Here is a 15681-nt window from a genome sequence, read left to right on the forward strand (position 1 = left end):
TAATATGTCCCATCAGTGGCTGTTCGCTACATAATCCATTCATTACGTGCATAAGTAGTGGATTATCTATGCTCATACATTCATATATGTTTGGATACATATAGTTGGGAGGACCGTACATGAATACCTCATTGTCTAACCATGAGCTAACCTGAAACTTAGAAGCCTATAGCTTCTTATTTTCTTTTAAACCAGCCAGTACGAAACACGTAAAAACCTGGCTTTATTTTGAAGGAACAACATTGGCACTGCCAACCAGAGCAGGTGCAACTTGTGAGAGATATAAAATGCTGCAAACACATTTTCCTGTTGAGCACAGCAATGACAGACTGCTCTCTCTTTTTCTCTGCCGTGTCTCTAGGTAACGATTTGTTCCTGGTAGCGGTCCATGAGCTTGGGCATGCGCTGGGCCTCGAACACTCCAACGACCCCACGGCTATCATGGCTCCTTTCTACCAGTACATGGACACTGACAACTTTAAACTGCCCATGGACGACCTGCTGGGCATCCAGAAGATTTATGGTAAGGCCTCCTGGCTTTATTTAGACGTAGATATCAGTTCACTCTGTTTACATGTTTTAGTAACTTGCCATAATGCTGTCACAGAAGAAAACGGCTAACAGTCACAATAACTTTCTGCACGACCTAACCTGCTAACAAACTAACTGAGAAACAAGTTATTTTGGCTGCTAATGGGACTGTGATTTAACATTGTTTATTCAGAAATGTACTTGTACCATCGACTCACCTCTAACTCTGCCTCTGGATCAGTTGGAGGTTCATTAAAAGTCAACGGTGCAACACAGAATTCAATTCAATTGCTTCCTCCATTTTTAGCCTTGCACTCCTTCGTGGAGCTGGTTTGCTGTTAGTTAGTTAGTTAGTTAGTTAGTGGTGCAAATCTGAGCTGAAATCAGTTCTTTCACAACATTTGACTTGTTTTAAATGCTAGTGTGACTGAGCCAGAAGTTAATCAGCCTGACTTAAATGGAAGACTTCTTTCTGTGTTATTCTAAACCCAGTTAAAGCATGGCATAAGTTTGATAACCAGATTAAACATAGATCTAAGATTAAGACCTAAATTTAAGCTCACAGGAGGGAAGAGCTTCACCGTCAGAGCACCTACACATTCCTCAGTGACACATTTTGAGTTGACAGGTGCTGATTGTGGCGCTTTATCTGCTTATTAAGCTGATGGAGCTCTGGGGCAGGTGTATCAGAAGTGTGAAATTCAATTTTGACTGTACCAGATCTATATAAGCATCAGTGTAGACTTAATTTTTACACTCTCAGTGTTGAATTAGTAGTACATCAGTGTAGAACAGGTTTCTATCTAGACATATGTTTTTTTTATTGATTGTTTCATTGAGTTTCATGTTGTTTTTTTTCATGTATACACATTTTTTACATTTATTTAAATGTTCATGTTGCCGTCTCGTCCTCAGTTTGACATTTATATCAAGAAACTTTGTCACTTTGTGACAGTATTGTCCCTTACCGCTGTCGAGGCTGTAAACAAGTCACACTCGGGTGAAACTGTCACATGAATGGCTGCACACTTACGCTAACACACACACATACACGAAAGAACCTGCCATCTGCTTACATGGCCAGGGCACATCCCTCTGGGAGTAACAGACCTGGGCAAGCGATCAAATCTCTCCTCATCCCTCTCATGTTTAACTCCTCTCTGCCGCTGCCCCTCCTCCCTCCTCCCTCTTGTACCAGGAGTTGAAGGGCAGGACAAGTGATGGCATCTCCTCTCTCAGGCTCGTTTTATTTTCCAGCAGCAGTTGGCCTCCTTTTCTTCCTCATGGCAACAATGATGTAAGACCTAGAGGATAAACGGGGACAAAGGTGGGAGCTGCACACTTCAGCGGAATTAGAGTTAAATAAGAAAAATATATGAATGACTTCCCATACAGGTAGAGACAGGTATGTTGAGATGTGGACAGAATTATGTGTGAGGTGTCAGAGGAAGTTAGATGAAGAGGCGGTGTAGGGCTGTAAATATAAAGATGTTAAATTGAGGACTTTGATTTGCAGTCAGTGGGAGCCAGGCAGGATCACACAGTGGATTGTGGGAAGAAAAGGTCTGACAGGGGTAGGATGAGCTTGATGTGGAAGATCGATTCACATTTTTGAGCATTGCGCTGCACTGTTTCCATTTTTCACCTGAGGTTGCAGAGAAGAAATGCCTGCTGGAAGCATTCACTCCTCAGGCTGCTTATACAAACACATCATTTCTCATGAATAAGTAACCGCCTAAACTTCACGGAATATTTATTGGGTTTAAAAACAAATGAAACATTTTCATGTAATTATAAATATAAAATACAACACATCAGATTTTTTTTTTGTCCTTCACCATTTTCTCACTGAGCTTCGAACGTAATGACTTCACACTCCTTTGAAGAGAACAGCCGACTTCCTGTTTACACATGCAGCAGAGTAAACTGTTACTGTACGAGATAAAGAAGAGAGAAAAAAACATCACTGTAAATATCATAGTCATAGTTATGCTAACCCTAAATATGTAAAAGTTTATGTAAAAAGTCATTTTCTAACTGAAGTCCACAGTAATAATTTCATACATTATACAGTTGTCCCTCGCTATAACGTGGTTCACTTTTCGCGGACTCGCTGTTTCGCGGATTTTTTTAGTGTAATTTTGCATGTTATTTTTTACAGCGTACTGTACAGTATGAACGCGCATTGTGTTCTGCGTCCTGATTAACTAAGGGAGTACTGTACAAAATGCGTGTAAAAAAGTGTATAAAAGTGTGTGGTTAGGGGTTTTACGGCCTTAAAACATGTATAATAACTGTAAAACTTACTTCACGAATTTCGTTTATTGCGGGTTATTTTTAGAACGTATCCCCCATGATAAACGTGGGACCACTGTATACAGATGTGTTACTAACACCTACATAAATCATTTGTTTTCTAGTGAGCAGGTCTTCCATTTGCTTTGTGTGTTGCATTATGGGAGAATAGTTTAGAGGACAGGAGTTTGAAGACACAGCATTTGAATTATGTGAATTGGATCCAGTGATCTTGATCCACAGGGGATTAAAAGTTTGGACATCTCAGCTTCTGCTGTATCGATTCTCTCTTGTGAGTCCGCCCCCCACTTGTAGAAGGTCAATACAAATGGCTGGATTACTCTCTTAAGGACACTCAGGCAGGCTCTTCAGACACCTTTGTTTTTAGTCTAGACTACTGGTTTCCATCAGTGTTTCCATTAAGGCCCAGGAGTATGCAGATTTTCACCAGAGCCAATCACCACACCAGATGAGTTCACTCATTAGATCCCTGTTCTTTGGTTAAAGTGTATTAATCTGTGAAATGAGCTGCTGTGGTGCTGGGCAACAATGGCACATGGGGGGGCCAATTGGTCTCACATGTGGGATCACATGACGATCATTGGAAACAAAGTGGCTAAAACAGAGCCAGACTGAAATACCTCAACTCTACCAAGTGTTTCATTTTGTCTGCATGTCCATCTGACTGCGAGTCTTCCCGGTGCTTTGGCTGCACTAATCTGGTATGTATTTCAGGGGATTTACTTCAGGCTGAAGTGAATGGGATCTCTCGTGCAGACCGCAGATCAGTTCTGCAGACTGGGAAATGTCTAGCAGAGAAGTGTTCCCTCCTAATCCTCTGATCAGCTAGCTTGTCAACTAGTGTCCTGGTTTATCTTTCTTTGTCTTACTGCTCACTATAGATCGACTCCTTCAGTTAAACGATCGGTTGCTCATTCACTTCTTTAATCCTCTCTTCATTTGTTGACTTTTAAATCATTTGTCAAGTCATTTAATCATTCATGTATAACTCCTGTGAATGTTTACTGTTGCTTTTCAATGTCATTATTTATATATAGCGCCATTACGGGCTGATGCTTTCCATGAATGGGGGAGAGGTGGTTGGGGGGGGGCAGGGGGGGTTTGCTTGTCACATTTGCATCTTTCATATTGCAGTCATCTATTCCTGCATCTGTTGGCCCCAATCAACACATGGAAACTCATCCTTGTTTTCACAGTTACACAGTGTGTTATTCATGCGTCGTCATGTGCTCAATTATTCATACACACAACCCACTCTCTTGCCGTCCCTCTACCCCTCTCCACTGTACGTCTCTCTCTCTCTCTGTAACTCATGCAAATCATGAATTTGAAAATGACACAGAGGCATGTCTGGGCCTCCTTCTGTGAGGGAATTTCATTTTTTTATCTCTACTGTATATACATGTTTTTCCCCTTATGTTTTTTTATTTTATTTTATTTTCTGTTTTATTCATCTAAACATATCATATTATGCTTTGGTGAGCCGAATCTTTAAACTTGGCAGCGGTCAACTCTAGCCACTGATTTTCACATCTTGTTTTTCTATCTCCTCTGTGTCTCTTATGTGTTTTTTTTTCTTGCACGATTTCCTCTTCACTTCTTATCTCTTCCTTTGCCATTTTGGTTCCAGTTACAGGTGAAAAAGTTGAACTTGGCTTCCAGATTTAGCCCCTGTGTAAGCTCAGGTGGCTAACTGTAACTGGTGCATTAATAAATAAAGTGATTCACATGCAATTTATTTTTACATCCTTAAATATCTCTTAAAGTCTTGCCTGTGTAAACCAGTTTTCCCGCTCACAAATTTTTTTGGAATCTAAATTGGTTTTCTCCTTTGCTAGACATACTTCTGAGTAGTTAGACATGCTGGCAATTACGCTATTCAGTTTGCCGAGAGATAAGATCGATACCACTCTATTGCGTAAAGACTGGCAATGGGTAAACAGATACCCTGGCTCTGTCTTTAGGTAACAACATTCTTCCAGCACCTCTAAAGTTCACAAGTGAACACAATTCACCTCGTTCGTTTAATCTGTACAAAAAACAAAGTGAAAAAATAACAAGGGAGTTAGACTATTTCTTGGCTAGCAGCAGTGACTTCCTTAATTCTCATTACTCTGATGTCAGTGTCATGTTTATTAGTGATCTTTACAGATGCCAGTAGCCCATTTCTGTGTTTTTGCAGTCTTTGTGGTAAGCTAATCGGCTGTTTGTGAATAACACTTAATATTAATATATGCACATGTAATATTTCCCTCATGCATTTATGTGCATTTATTGCAATGAGTTTGTAGTTATTTGTTCAAAATTTCATAGGATGTTGTCAAGTATGACAAGGGATGGCAAGGTGTGGTCCAGATAACACCAGAGCCTCCAGAAATGTAGTCAGAAAATGTGGTTACTGCTGATATATGTATCACAGCACACTGAGATATTTTCCTCTGACTTCCTCCAGGGCCTCCTGAAAGGATTCCCCAGCCTACCAAACCTTTGCCGACGGCGCCCCCTCCCCGCTCCCATCCTCCCTCAGACCCCCGCAAACCAGACAGGCAGACTCGACCTCCGAGGCTGCCCCCAGGAGATAGACCATCCCACCCCAATGCTAAACCAAACATCTGTGATGGAGGCTTCAACACCCTCGCCATACTGAGGAGAGAGATGTTTGTCTTCAAGGTAAGTGAAGAGTCTGTGATATTAAAACAAACCCAGGGCATTTTTACACTTTGTTTGTTTTGAAGAGTCATTTTGAACCCTGGAGCTGTTTTACCCAAAACTTGGATCTCTTAGCAGTGTGAGAAACGCAGCAGTCAGTCTTTGTAGGCCAAACAAACTTGAGACTTTGATGGAAGGATAGTTTCCAAACCGACAATATATGCCTGTAAGTCTGTAACAGTGTATAATTTAATCTATTGATACATGCAACAAAAGAACAACTCCCTTGATCGCTTGATTCAGACCAATGGAAATGGCCTGGAGGTTTGAAAAAGGAAAGCGAGAGAAAGCTTGTTAAAGGATTACCTAAATATACAGAGGTTGGGAGCTTTTCTTTTAATCTGCTTAATGTTCCATATGTGCGTAATGTTGAAATTGCTCACTTAGACTTCTTTGGTTGAGTTTTCTAAACGTTGGTAGAAAAGTTGGCTAGAATTGTTAAGAGAGGAAATTGATAATTAGGTTATAGTGTGTAGAAATATGGTGGACTCTGCTCAATTATCTTAAAACCAGCGCCTGTGTATTTTATTGCCTAATTAAAGGAGCTATTATGTCTAAAAGGAAGTCTTTCCAGGTTACTCCGGGCCAACAGGAATTTGGACAAATTGGATATTATATTCAGAAGAAACGCCATGCAACGCACAGTGCTGCACAGTTTTCCCTTCTTCCAGCAAACTCAGCCTGGTTCTCATTCCACTGGAAAAGAGAAAAAAAAAAAAACATACACATGTCCCTTAATGCATCTTTATCCTTGGTCTAAGCCTGTGAGCACAAGACCTTGGCAACATGCAGTCAGGAATAGAGAAAAACCTTGGGACAGCACAAAGCTGTCCTGTGTTCTCTGCAGAAAGGAGAAAGAGTGCCTCTGATACGTTCTGTGAGTGTGACTGTATTTTTCTGGTGATATAAATAGATAGTATTCAGTGGTTAAATAAGAGGCTTGTGGAGCCGGGGGAAAAACCCTTTCTGTCCTCTCTGCTACCCCGTCTCCGAGAGTGAGCTTTAAAGTTCAACATATGAACTGGAAAGGTGTTTAACCAAAATTAGACTCAAAGCTCACCCGCTCTCTTGTGGGTTTTTTTGTGGATATAATATTAGCTTGTTACAATAGTACAGATACGACCCCCAGTAGCTCCTATCACCCGCCATTACTCTGAGGGCAAGAGCCTGGTCTGATGGAGTGATGAGGATCATGGGATTTCTGCAGAGCTCAGAGCTACTGTGGAGACAAAAAGGATGTTCAGCAATCAGACAACCTCTTTATGAGTTTAGGATGTGAAGGATACAAGGCCAGCTGGGCTCTGAAACACATCTATTGTATCTGTGGGTTTGAAATCGAATTGAAGTGCTACAAATTGACTTTGGCACTGCTTTTTAAAAAATAATTTCTGTAGTGTGAGCATGCCAGTCCCTCTAGCTTTATTTGCCATAACCAATCAAATGTCATTTTGATGTTGTTTACCTCTAACCTGTTTTTATAGACTCAAATCAAATAATGTTTCCAAGGCTCCCTTCAAAGACAGAAAAGCACCAGATAACACTCTCTGTGGAAGGTTTATTTGTACGGGTTTGTGTATAAGATATGTATCTCTTTGTTTTGGTGCCGTGCCAGTGCAGAAGAAATGAGCCTTTCTCCTGCTGTACCGCATCCAATCTGACAGATTATCTTATAGTAAAAGCAAGACCTAAAATGTATTCGGCTGTCCACGTATTGCAAAACCCAAATGTAATTTAAGTGCTTTGTGTTGTCCTACTCGCACTCACTTATGTTTGATAGTTGACACTGTAGAGATGTGACAGGAAATGTGGACAGAGAGAGAACGCTATAACGCCACGGCTGGTTCTATTATGTGCTTTAAGCATAAGGCTGCCAGGGTTGCTGGATTTAATCAAACTATAATGGCTATTATTGTTATTGTTTCTTATAGTTAAAGAAAATAAAGTCAGAGTTTGTAGAGAACAACTTCAGCTTTATAGTAGAAACTGCCACACTTCTTAGTCCTGTGTGCCAAAAGAGTCTCTAAGCACTCCTTTGTAGGCCGCTCCACAGGGGCCACCCTTACAAGATGCCGTTCAGCATAAACTGCATGGCTCCCCCTGCTTTGTTTTAACTCTCCACGTATTATAGCCAGCTTTCCAATTAATGCTATAAAAGAAGTCTATATAATTAACCCCTAAGCAAAAGTAAAGTAAGGTATGGCTGTATGCAGGATATGATGTAGTGTGGACGTTACATTCAAATTCAACTCAAAAGAAACACACAAGATTAAACCAGACATGTCTGTAATCCACATTTTAAGACAGATTTTCGAATTGTGTATCATGTGAAAACATAAATTAAAACAGTGAAGTTAATTGAGTAGAATTACCTGTAATTGCCTGGCTTAAATAGTCATCAGCATTGATGTGAAGAACATAATTTTGAAGGCTGTGATGAATGTTTCTCTCTGTTGGCCTTCAGAAGTAGTAGCAGCGTGTATTTTTCCAAACATATAGAGAAGTGGAACGGAAAGACTGACAGAAAAAAGTGATTTGTTACAGAACGCATGTAAGTGTAGCTGTAAATCCACCGTGTTCACATCATTAGGACCACCAGTAACATTATGACTCATGACGATTTGCTCACTCCTTTGCATGATCCACGTCTCAGCCTGTGAATCCAATGTATTTAGTGAAGGGAAATCAATAAGGGATCACAGGTTTGGCTTGGATCCGCTCTCTAAGTGTGTTTCACGGGAGGAGCAGGTGGTCTTAATATTTCTTGATTCTCAGTGAGTGTTGTGCCAGTTTTCTGTGTGGAAGACTTGAGGTATCATGTTAATGCTTTCTTTTCTCCTGGTGGACGAAGCTGCCCAACTGTAAAACGGCTGATCTGGAATCATAATTACAGATGTTTGTCTTACTCCAGAGTTTGATAGATTCCCTGTAGAGCATGTCAAGGTCTACGCATTAGACGGTTAACAGAATAGAAATGATTTACAGCTTGTGCTTCCTTCTTGTTTCAGTTTGATTAGAATTTCTGTCTCTTGTTACTCGTTTATAAGGGTGATTTCTTGTTCCTCTTCTCGATTGATTGTCCACTTGGTTACTTCATGCTGTAGGTCCACTTGGCCTGCTCGGCTTGGCTTTACTCACCATCCCCACTTAATTGTTTTGGAAGAGCCGAGTCACGTCGATGCCAAGTCATTATAGCAGAGATCTCAGCAGTCTCGCAGCCCCCGAGGTCTACAGGTGGTCCAGCAATGTAGAGTAGTGGGCTTTAGAGAGGGGAGTTTATCTGCTGAAATGCACTGGGAGCACTCAAGTTTTCTCTAAAGCAAAAGCTGCATTTATTATCTTGGAACATAATATTCTTTGACTGAAAATGATTCATAATGTGCTTTTGTTTACTCTTTCTCACAAAAATTATGACCTGTGTTTGGCTTTTGCAATACAGGAACTGAAAGATTTAGATCCACATTGTCAGCTCTTTAGCACAATTCAGAGCTCTGGTAGAACCTGTTGGTCTCGAAAAGAGAAAATAAAACAAAGGAAAGAATATCATTGTCTGGTTCACTGTATGACTACAGAAGAGTTCAGAATCATGCCACATCACTAAATATGATATCTGTCAAAGCTTTACATTATTTCTGCTCGCTTATTTCCTGTCTTTGAAAGCATATTGCAGTCTACACATGTAGATTGCCTTCACAACCATTTACATGTAAATCAAGCATTTTACTTTTCTATCAACACTGATGTTTGCAATGTATAGCATATTAGGAATTTTTCCTGTGCTAGACTATTAGAGCCTTTTTTTCTAAACTGTTTGTGACATCTCATCGCAGGACTTTGTTATTATCAGTCAGTTAGTACGATTAAAAAGCAGTGTAACAAATTACAAATAAAGTATTGCACTTGTGTAAGCTTGGGGGAATGGTCAAAACCTGTGCACAGAGTAGGCTGGATCCTAAACTTTCCAGAATTCCATTGATGAGACCCCCCCTGCCTCTTAAATCTTGACTTCTCTCAACCCAGATACCTTCAATTTGTAACGCTGGCTTTGTGTTAAAACTTTTAAGTTTAAAGGCCAAGCCGATGTGACCCTGCTGACATCATCAGGGTTACAGTTTCAAACCTGAGAAACCAGCTTTACGATCAACCGAAGACATTTTACTAGTTTCTTTTACGGACTGAGTAATAATCTTTGTGATGCTTTAATTTCAGTGATAATGTTGCATTTAGCAATAAAGGAGGCAAAAGGTTAATGCTGGGGTCGTTAGACCTTCCAAATCTTGGATTGAAGTTGAGTTAGCAAGCCTGAATGACAAATGAAACGATTATATCAAGAAGACGAATGAAAACACCAGACAGGATCTACGATTTCTATAGCAGATGTACAGTAGGTGTAGTAAGTTAAAAACATATTGTTTTTTAAGTGTTAAGCTCCATACTGTTCCCAACAGTGTGCCCAAAGTGCCTGATTTATTCGAGGCACGTTAATCTACAAAGGCAGGTTAGGAGTCATGCTTGTTAAGGTGGTAGTTTTACGGTCGATCATTTTTCTCTCAGTGGGGTGACAGGAGGTCTGTTAAGGTTCACTGCGTATGACTGTGTATGGCCGTGTAGATCCAGTGTCACCAGTAAATGCCTCACAAAAATTACACAGCTACCACTTTTATGATTGCAGGCACTTTGGATTCAACTTCCTATGAACTCCCAAACCATATGGTATCCCTACGGATGTATATGCATGTGCGCGTACAGACCAAAACATTAATGCAACCAGTTTTCTCTTTCTGCTTCAACAAAAACGTACCATGGACTGTGACCTCATCACTTATACTGTCAGACAATGACCAGACGGGAAGAGTTCACTCGTTTCCCATCAGGCTCAGAGCATAGTAAAACATGGACATCTAGTTTCAGACATCACCCAACAGACGTTAAGAAGTCTGGATTTTGAGTTTATGGCTCGCTGCCCTCTTGTCAGTTTGCAGAGCCAGAAAATCCAAACAGAGCTTTAGGCTAAACATTCCCTAAAACATAAGCCTTAATATTGTCTTAACGGAGCAATAATTTTGAAAATCAACGCAAGGACACATTTTACAAGATGAGAAGTCAGCCACTGGGACTTAAACTCTTGTGTTCCTTTTTTTTCCATTGACTTCCATAGGCTTTACAGCCAGTTAAAGACATTTAAAGGTCCATTCTTTATATGAAAGCATAAAAGAATACACATTTTAGAAAGCAGTGGTTAAGGGATTGTTGTATTCATTCATGGGATCATTGTTTGAATGCTTCAGGGTAATTTTATTGAGCTCACCTCTGCTCTCATTTGATACGGCCTGCAGGTTTTGCTTGCTCAAAAGTTTGTAGAGGCTCTTGCCCTGCCTACAGTCCGGTACAATAGAGAAAAAATACACTTCCCTCATCAGTCTATCACCCAACTCTCATCCTGAGACAGTCTACCATAAAGGAAACTGCCATTCTCCTCCTCCGCTTCACTGAAAGACCTTCCTTCCTTGATGTGGACAGATTTAGAGCAGGGGATTCTGGGACGCCGGAGGTTGCCTTGCTGTTCAGGATTGGCCACTTGGCCGCTGATGTTGGAGACATGCTTTGATTCCGACATCCATTAATGAGAACACAGTGACCAAGTGGGCAGTGAGCTGTCCACTCTTCTCAGTATCTTTCTCCTTTGCTTTACTGGGAGGGAAGAGATGGATACTCCTGCAATAGCAGCAGAATGTCTACTCAGAGGACTGAGGAGAGGAGATGATTTAGAAGAGAAAAAAAAGACTTTTCTTTTAGAAGAGCCCAGAGAGGATACTTACAACATACACTGCTCTTTTCTACACTTCTCTGAATCTTTATTGGACATGAATGTTCTTGTTGTTGTGGCTTTACGATTATTACCTCCCAGGAATATATATGACTCTGCCACTAAGTCTGTTTTGAACCACTAAATCGGAAATAATTAATCCAAAAACTTGTTAAATATTAAATTAATTTGTATATATGCTTTTTTTGTTTAGTTTTCTATGAATAGAAGGTATAGTTCGTAGTTAGTAGAATCTTCATCTACACTTTGTTTCACCTGTTGAACACCCCTCTGCACGCTTACATGTCTGATTTAACCAGCTGCATATTTCACTCTGCTTTGCTGACATTTATTGGATTAGAATATTTCATCACACACAAACTGTGAAGCTGCCGTATTAGAAAGAACAGTAATGAAAAGTAACAGCTGCAGGTTGAAAAGTTGAAACCAGCACTTATTGCTATAGTGACTGCATTTCAAGGTCATACTTCATTATTTACAATGGTTGCAGCTATGATAATGTGGTTTGGAGACGTTGTGTTCCGGCCTCTGAGGTAGCTTTCAGCACATGAGAAAACACAAATCTTGCCACAAAAAAACGTTCGTCTGCAGTTATTTCCTTCCGTTAAAGTCATCTTTGACAGGTGATCATGAGGAATATGCGGATCTCAGGCTTCAACTCTAATCCTCATTCCTCTAAATTATTTACACCAGCATTCTGCGCTCAGTGAAGCCAAGCGATTGTGTGCGTCACATTACCCAAGTGAGAGGTCAGCAACACTGTCATCCTAACACCAATGTCTGTCATATTCTCACCTCTTCACTGACACACAAACACACATGGCAGAAGCAGATGCTCATTGACTGCTGACCTGGATTAGGCGATGATGAGGTTTTAGGTTTAACCTCATACTTAACGTCAAACCTGACTACATAAATGTCTGATAAACAAAATGTCTATAATACTACATATATAAATATAAATATCTCTTACAATACAATTATAAATTGTCCTTTTACTTTACTAAATCAAATAGAAGACAAGGAGACAACACTAAAATCATCCATCCTTTGTTCAGCATGTAACTGTGGAGGTCCATGTAAGCACAGATAATAATCTATAAATAATATCTTGGTTTAAGAGACAACATGAAACAACAACTATGAAAACATTCAATGTGTTTTTGTATTTTTATCCGTTCTCTCTGTAGTTTTTTTTTTCTCTTTGTAGTTGTTTTTGTCTCTTTGTAGTTGTTTTTTTCTCTTTGTAGTTGTTTTTGTCTCTTTGTAGTTGTTTTTGTCTTTTTGTAGTTGCTTTTGTCTCTTTGTAGTTGTTCTTGTTCTTTTTTAACAAGAAATGGTAGTAGTCCCTTCAAAAAGAGACTCTGACCCAGGGGTTAGGCACATTTAGTAAACTTTCCATGACCTTTGTTTGCTGCATAATGAGTTTTGCCAGTTATCGGTCACACTAATCTTACAGTAGAGCACAAAGTAATCTCATCCCATTATTTGATCTGTTCATTTAAATTAAATGGGAGGCTATTACCATTATTTGTTTGTTCTTTGTCAACTCAGCAGTCCAGAAACGTTTTGCAGTTGTGTTGTACAGTCTTAACTCTCAGGGCAGTGTCTGCAGTTTACGTTCCACTTCACAAACTTTCCTCAATGCTGACAAAACCTCATCGGTAGAGACAGTTTGTTAATACCATCGAGCAGTCCTGAATTTATATTCCTATACAGAGTGTATAGTAATTTAGACTGCTCTGCATGCATTTTCACTCGCCATGAGACAGTATGCGTGACAAACCCTGCACTGCCCTTTCTCTCACAGAGAACATGAACAATTTGAGTTTGAATATTTCCAACTTCTGTTACGACTAAACTTGTTGTAATTATTTTAGACGTTCCTATAATTGCAAAGTACAGGCTAAAATGTTCCACAAGTGAAGTCTGCTCGCCTGAGCTTTATTTTCAGAGTGGGAGTGGGACAGCAGGGCGGGAGAAAGAACATTTTCTCTTTTATAAAGTCAAAAGGATTCAAATGGTTTGGATTTCACAGTTTGATCTGTTTTCAATTACTGGGCCGGGCTGCATACAGAATAAAATGCTGAACAATTGAAATCTATGGAGGGCAGTAGGTATAGAGCGAGGGAGGGAGAGGAAGAGAGGAGGAATTGGAATGAGAGACAAAGGGGAAATGAAAAGAAAGAGGAGGAAGAGTCCAGGGAGAGAGGAGAGTCCCAGAGAAACAATTGGATTAGACAGAGGGAGAAGGAGAGCAGCAGAGAGAGTGTTTGATAAATGGGCTGTTTATTTAGCTTTCACTGTGAATGAAGCAGGGTGTGATGATGTGTTGTCCCTCCGCTCTCTGTCTCTGCGTCCCTCGCTATATGAGGTCAGGATTTTTGGCCTCAGCGCTCAACACGTTCAGGAGGGGCAATTGGCCATTCATTGCCAAAGGGTGGGACATCTCACTGAGCCCTAATGGCTTTCACAGCTGGGTCTCCCCCCGGCCCTCTTTATCATCGAGTTTCATCCAACATCAAAAAGACACACCTTCCACTTGCCTGCGCTCACGTTCCAGAGGAAATCAGAGACTGTTGGCTTCTCATAAAGCCCTTGGCTATCACTTTGCCCATGTTACTTGATGGATTTCCCAGTATGTTCTTCAAGTTGTGCGTGCGGAGCGTCGGATTCATGGACTTTTCAGGCAATCTTAGAAAGTATATGCGGATCTTAAAGGCACTGGGGCTATCAGAGCAGCAGCCTGAGTTAATCATTGCCAGCAGGCTTTGTTTATAATTGTGGGAAAGCAAGGAGCTGGCTTGAATTCACAGCTATCAGATGCTGCTACCACTGATTGTGTTACAATATGCAGAATTCATTATTATATCTGTTTTCCTGGTTATGGGCAGTTTGTTGTTGGAACTTTAGAGGGAACTTAAACGTTAACTAATGCCTGTTTTCCTACTTAGTCATTCACTGATTTTCCACATAAAGATGGATCACACAGACTTTACACATCTTAACCCACACACACACACATACGCCTTATACTTGGCCCGTTTGTGATTGTCTGAAACACAAAAGCTTAGGTAAATGACAATGTCAAGCTCTTAATTGGGGTTGGGGAAGTTAACGAGAGATGCATTTTCCAAAACTACCAATTAATCTTGTATAAATCCTGCCCTGAGGATGCAAATTAAATAGCTCTCTACCCAGACATACATTTGACAAACCATGTACGCCTGGAGTAAGGGCTGCTCCCGTGGTTTAGGATTGCCCTTTTAGAAAGTTGGGGACTTCTAAGAGACACAGTAAAACAACAATAAGCAAAACCTAAACAACAGAGGCCAAGATATTCACACTTTAATTACCTACATTCCCCATAAATCTTAGCAGCATTTTTAATTTGTTGACCCGGCCTCTTAAAAGCTGCCTCTGAGAAACCCCACACGCATAGTTTTAATGCTGGATTTCTATTTATTTCAAAATCAGGTTGTCTAGAGCCACAGAAGATGTTTTTTACAGGCTGACAAGTGCCCCCTTCAGTCATGTTTGACCTCTGCCTCCTAACACTGTCCTTTTTAATGTCTCTCTTTCAGGACCACTGGTTCTGGCGTGTGAGAGATAACTCCGTAATGCCAGGATACCCCATGCTCATTAGTGTTTTCTGGAGGGGCCTGCCACCCAAGATAGATGCAGTCTACGAGAACAGCGAGGGCAAGTTTGTCTTCTTCAAAGGTAAGCTCACAGCGCTGCTGTGATACCATCCTGGTTTACATTTGCTTCACATGTCATCTCTCCTGGGTATTATTCATCCGCAAGAATTTCACAGATATGTTCTGTATTTGTGTCTGTCATGTGTTTTTGTATAAACCATATGCACATGTCTTTTTAGTATTCAGCATGTGTTTTCTGTATGTGCCCTTACTTGGAAACAAACACAGGCTTTTTATCTTTAAACCGCTGTATGTTATCATGCTCACTCAAAGAACTGCCTTGATCTTATCTGTGGTTGCGAGTTCAGTGTAAATCTGTGGAAGATTAAGGAAATGTTTTTCTCACTTGGTTGTAAAATCCGCCTTAAATCCAGCAGTTATGACTTTTAATAATTCCCATGTTATGTTTTGTGATGCTGGTCGTAATATTCTTTATTTGAACACAGAGCTCTTGGGGAATCACTGTCACTGCATGTAACAAAGCGCATTAGTACTCGCTGTCAGTGTTTGATCATCTCCTCTTTTTTTTTTACCTTTCTGAAGAAATTTGTCTACATATTCAAATCTAGATTGAGCTATCCCTAAAACACAGAGATTTAA

At 40.4% G+C, this 15681-nt stretch overlaps 1 protein-coding gene across 2 annotated transcripts in view; it reads left to right on the plus strand.

Moving 5' to 3' along the window:
• Positions 1-15681, plus strand: part of mmp16a (matrix metallopeptidase 16a (membrane-inserted)) — a 69254-nt gene that overhangs the window by 42722 nt on the left and 10851 nt on the right. For both annotated transcript variants that reach the window (XM_019274849.2, XM_019274850.2), the window contains 3 exons: positions 362-523; positions 5300-5517; positions 14965-15103. In XM_019274849.2, coding sequence (XP_019130394.1) covers positions 362-523; positions 5300-5517; positions 14965-15103 — 519 coding nt within the window. The remainder of the gene's footprint in view (positions 1-361; positions 524-5299; positions 5518-14964; positions 15104-15681) is intronic.

Source organism: Larimichthys crocea, chromosome XXIII, assembly GCF_000972845.2.
Source record: "Larimichthys crocea isolate SSNF chromosome XXIII, L_crocea_2.0, whole genome shotgun sequence".
Taxonomy (NCBI): Eukaryota; Metazoa; Chordata; class Actinopteri; family Sciaenidae; genus Larimichthys; species Larimichthys crocea.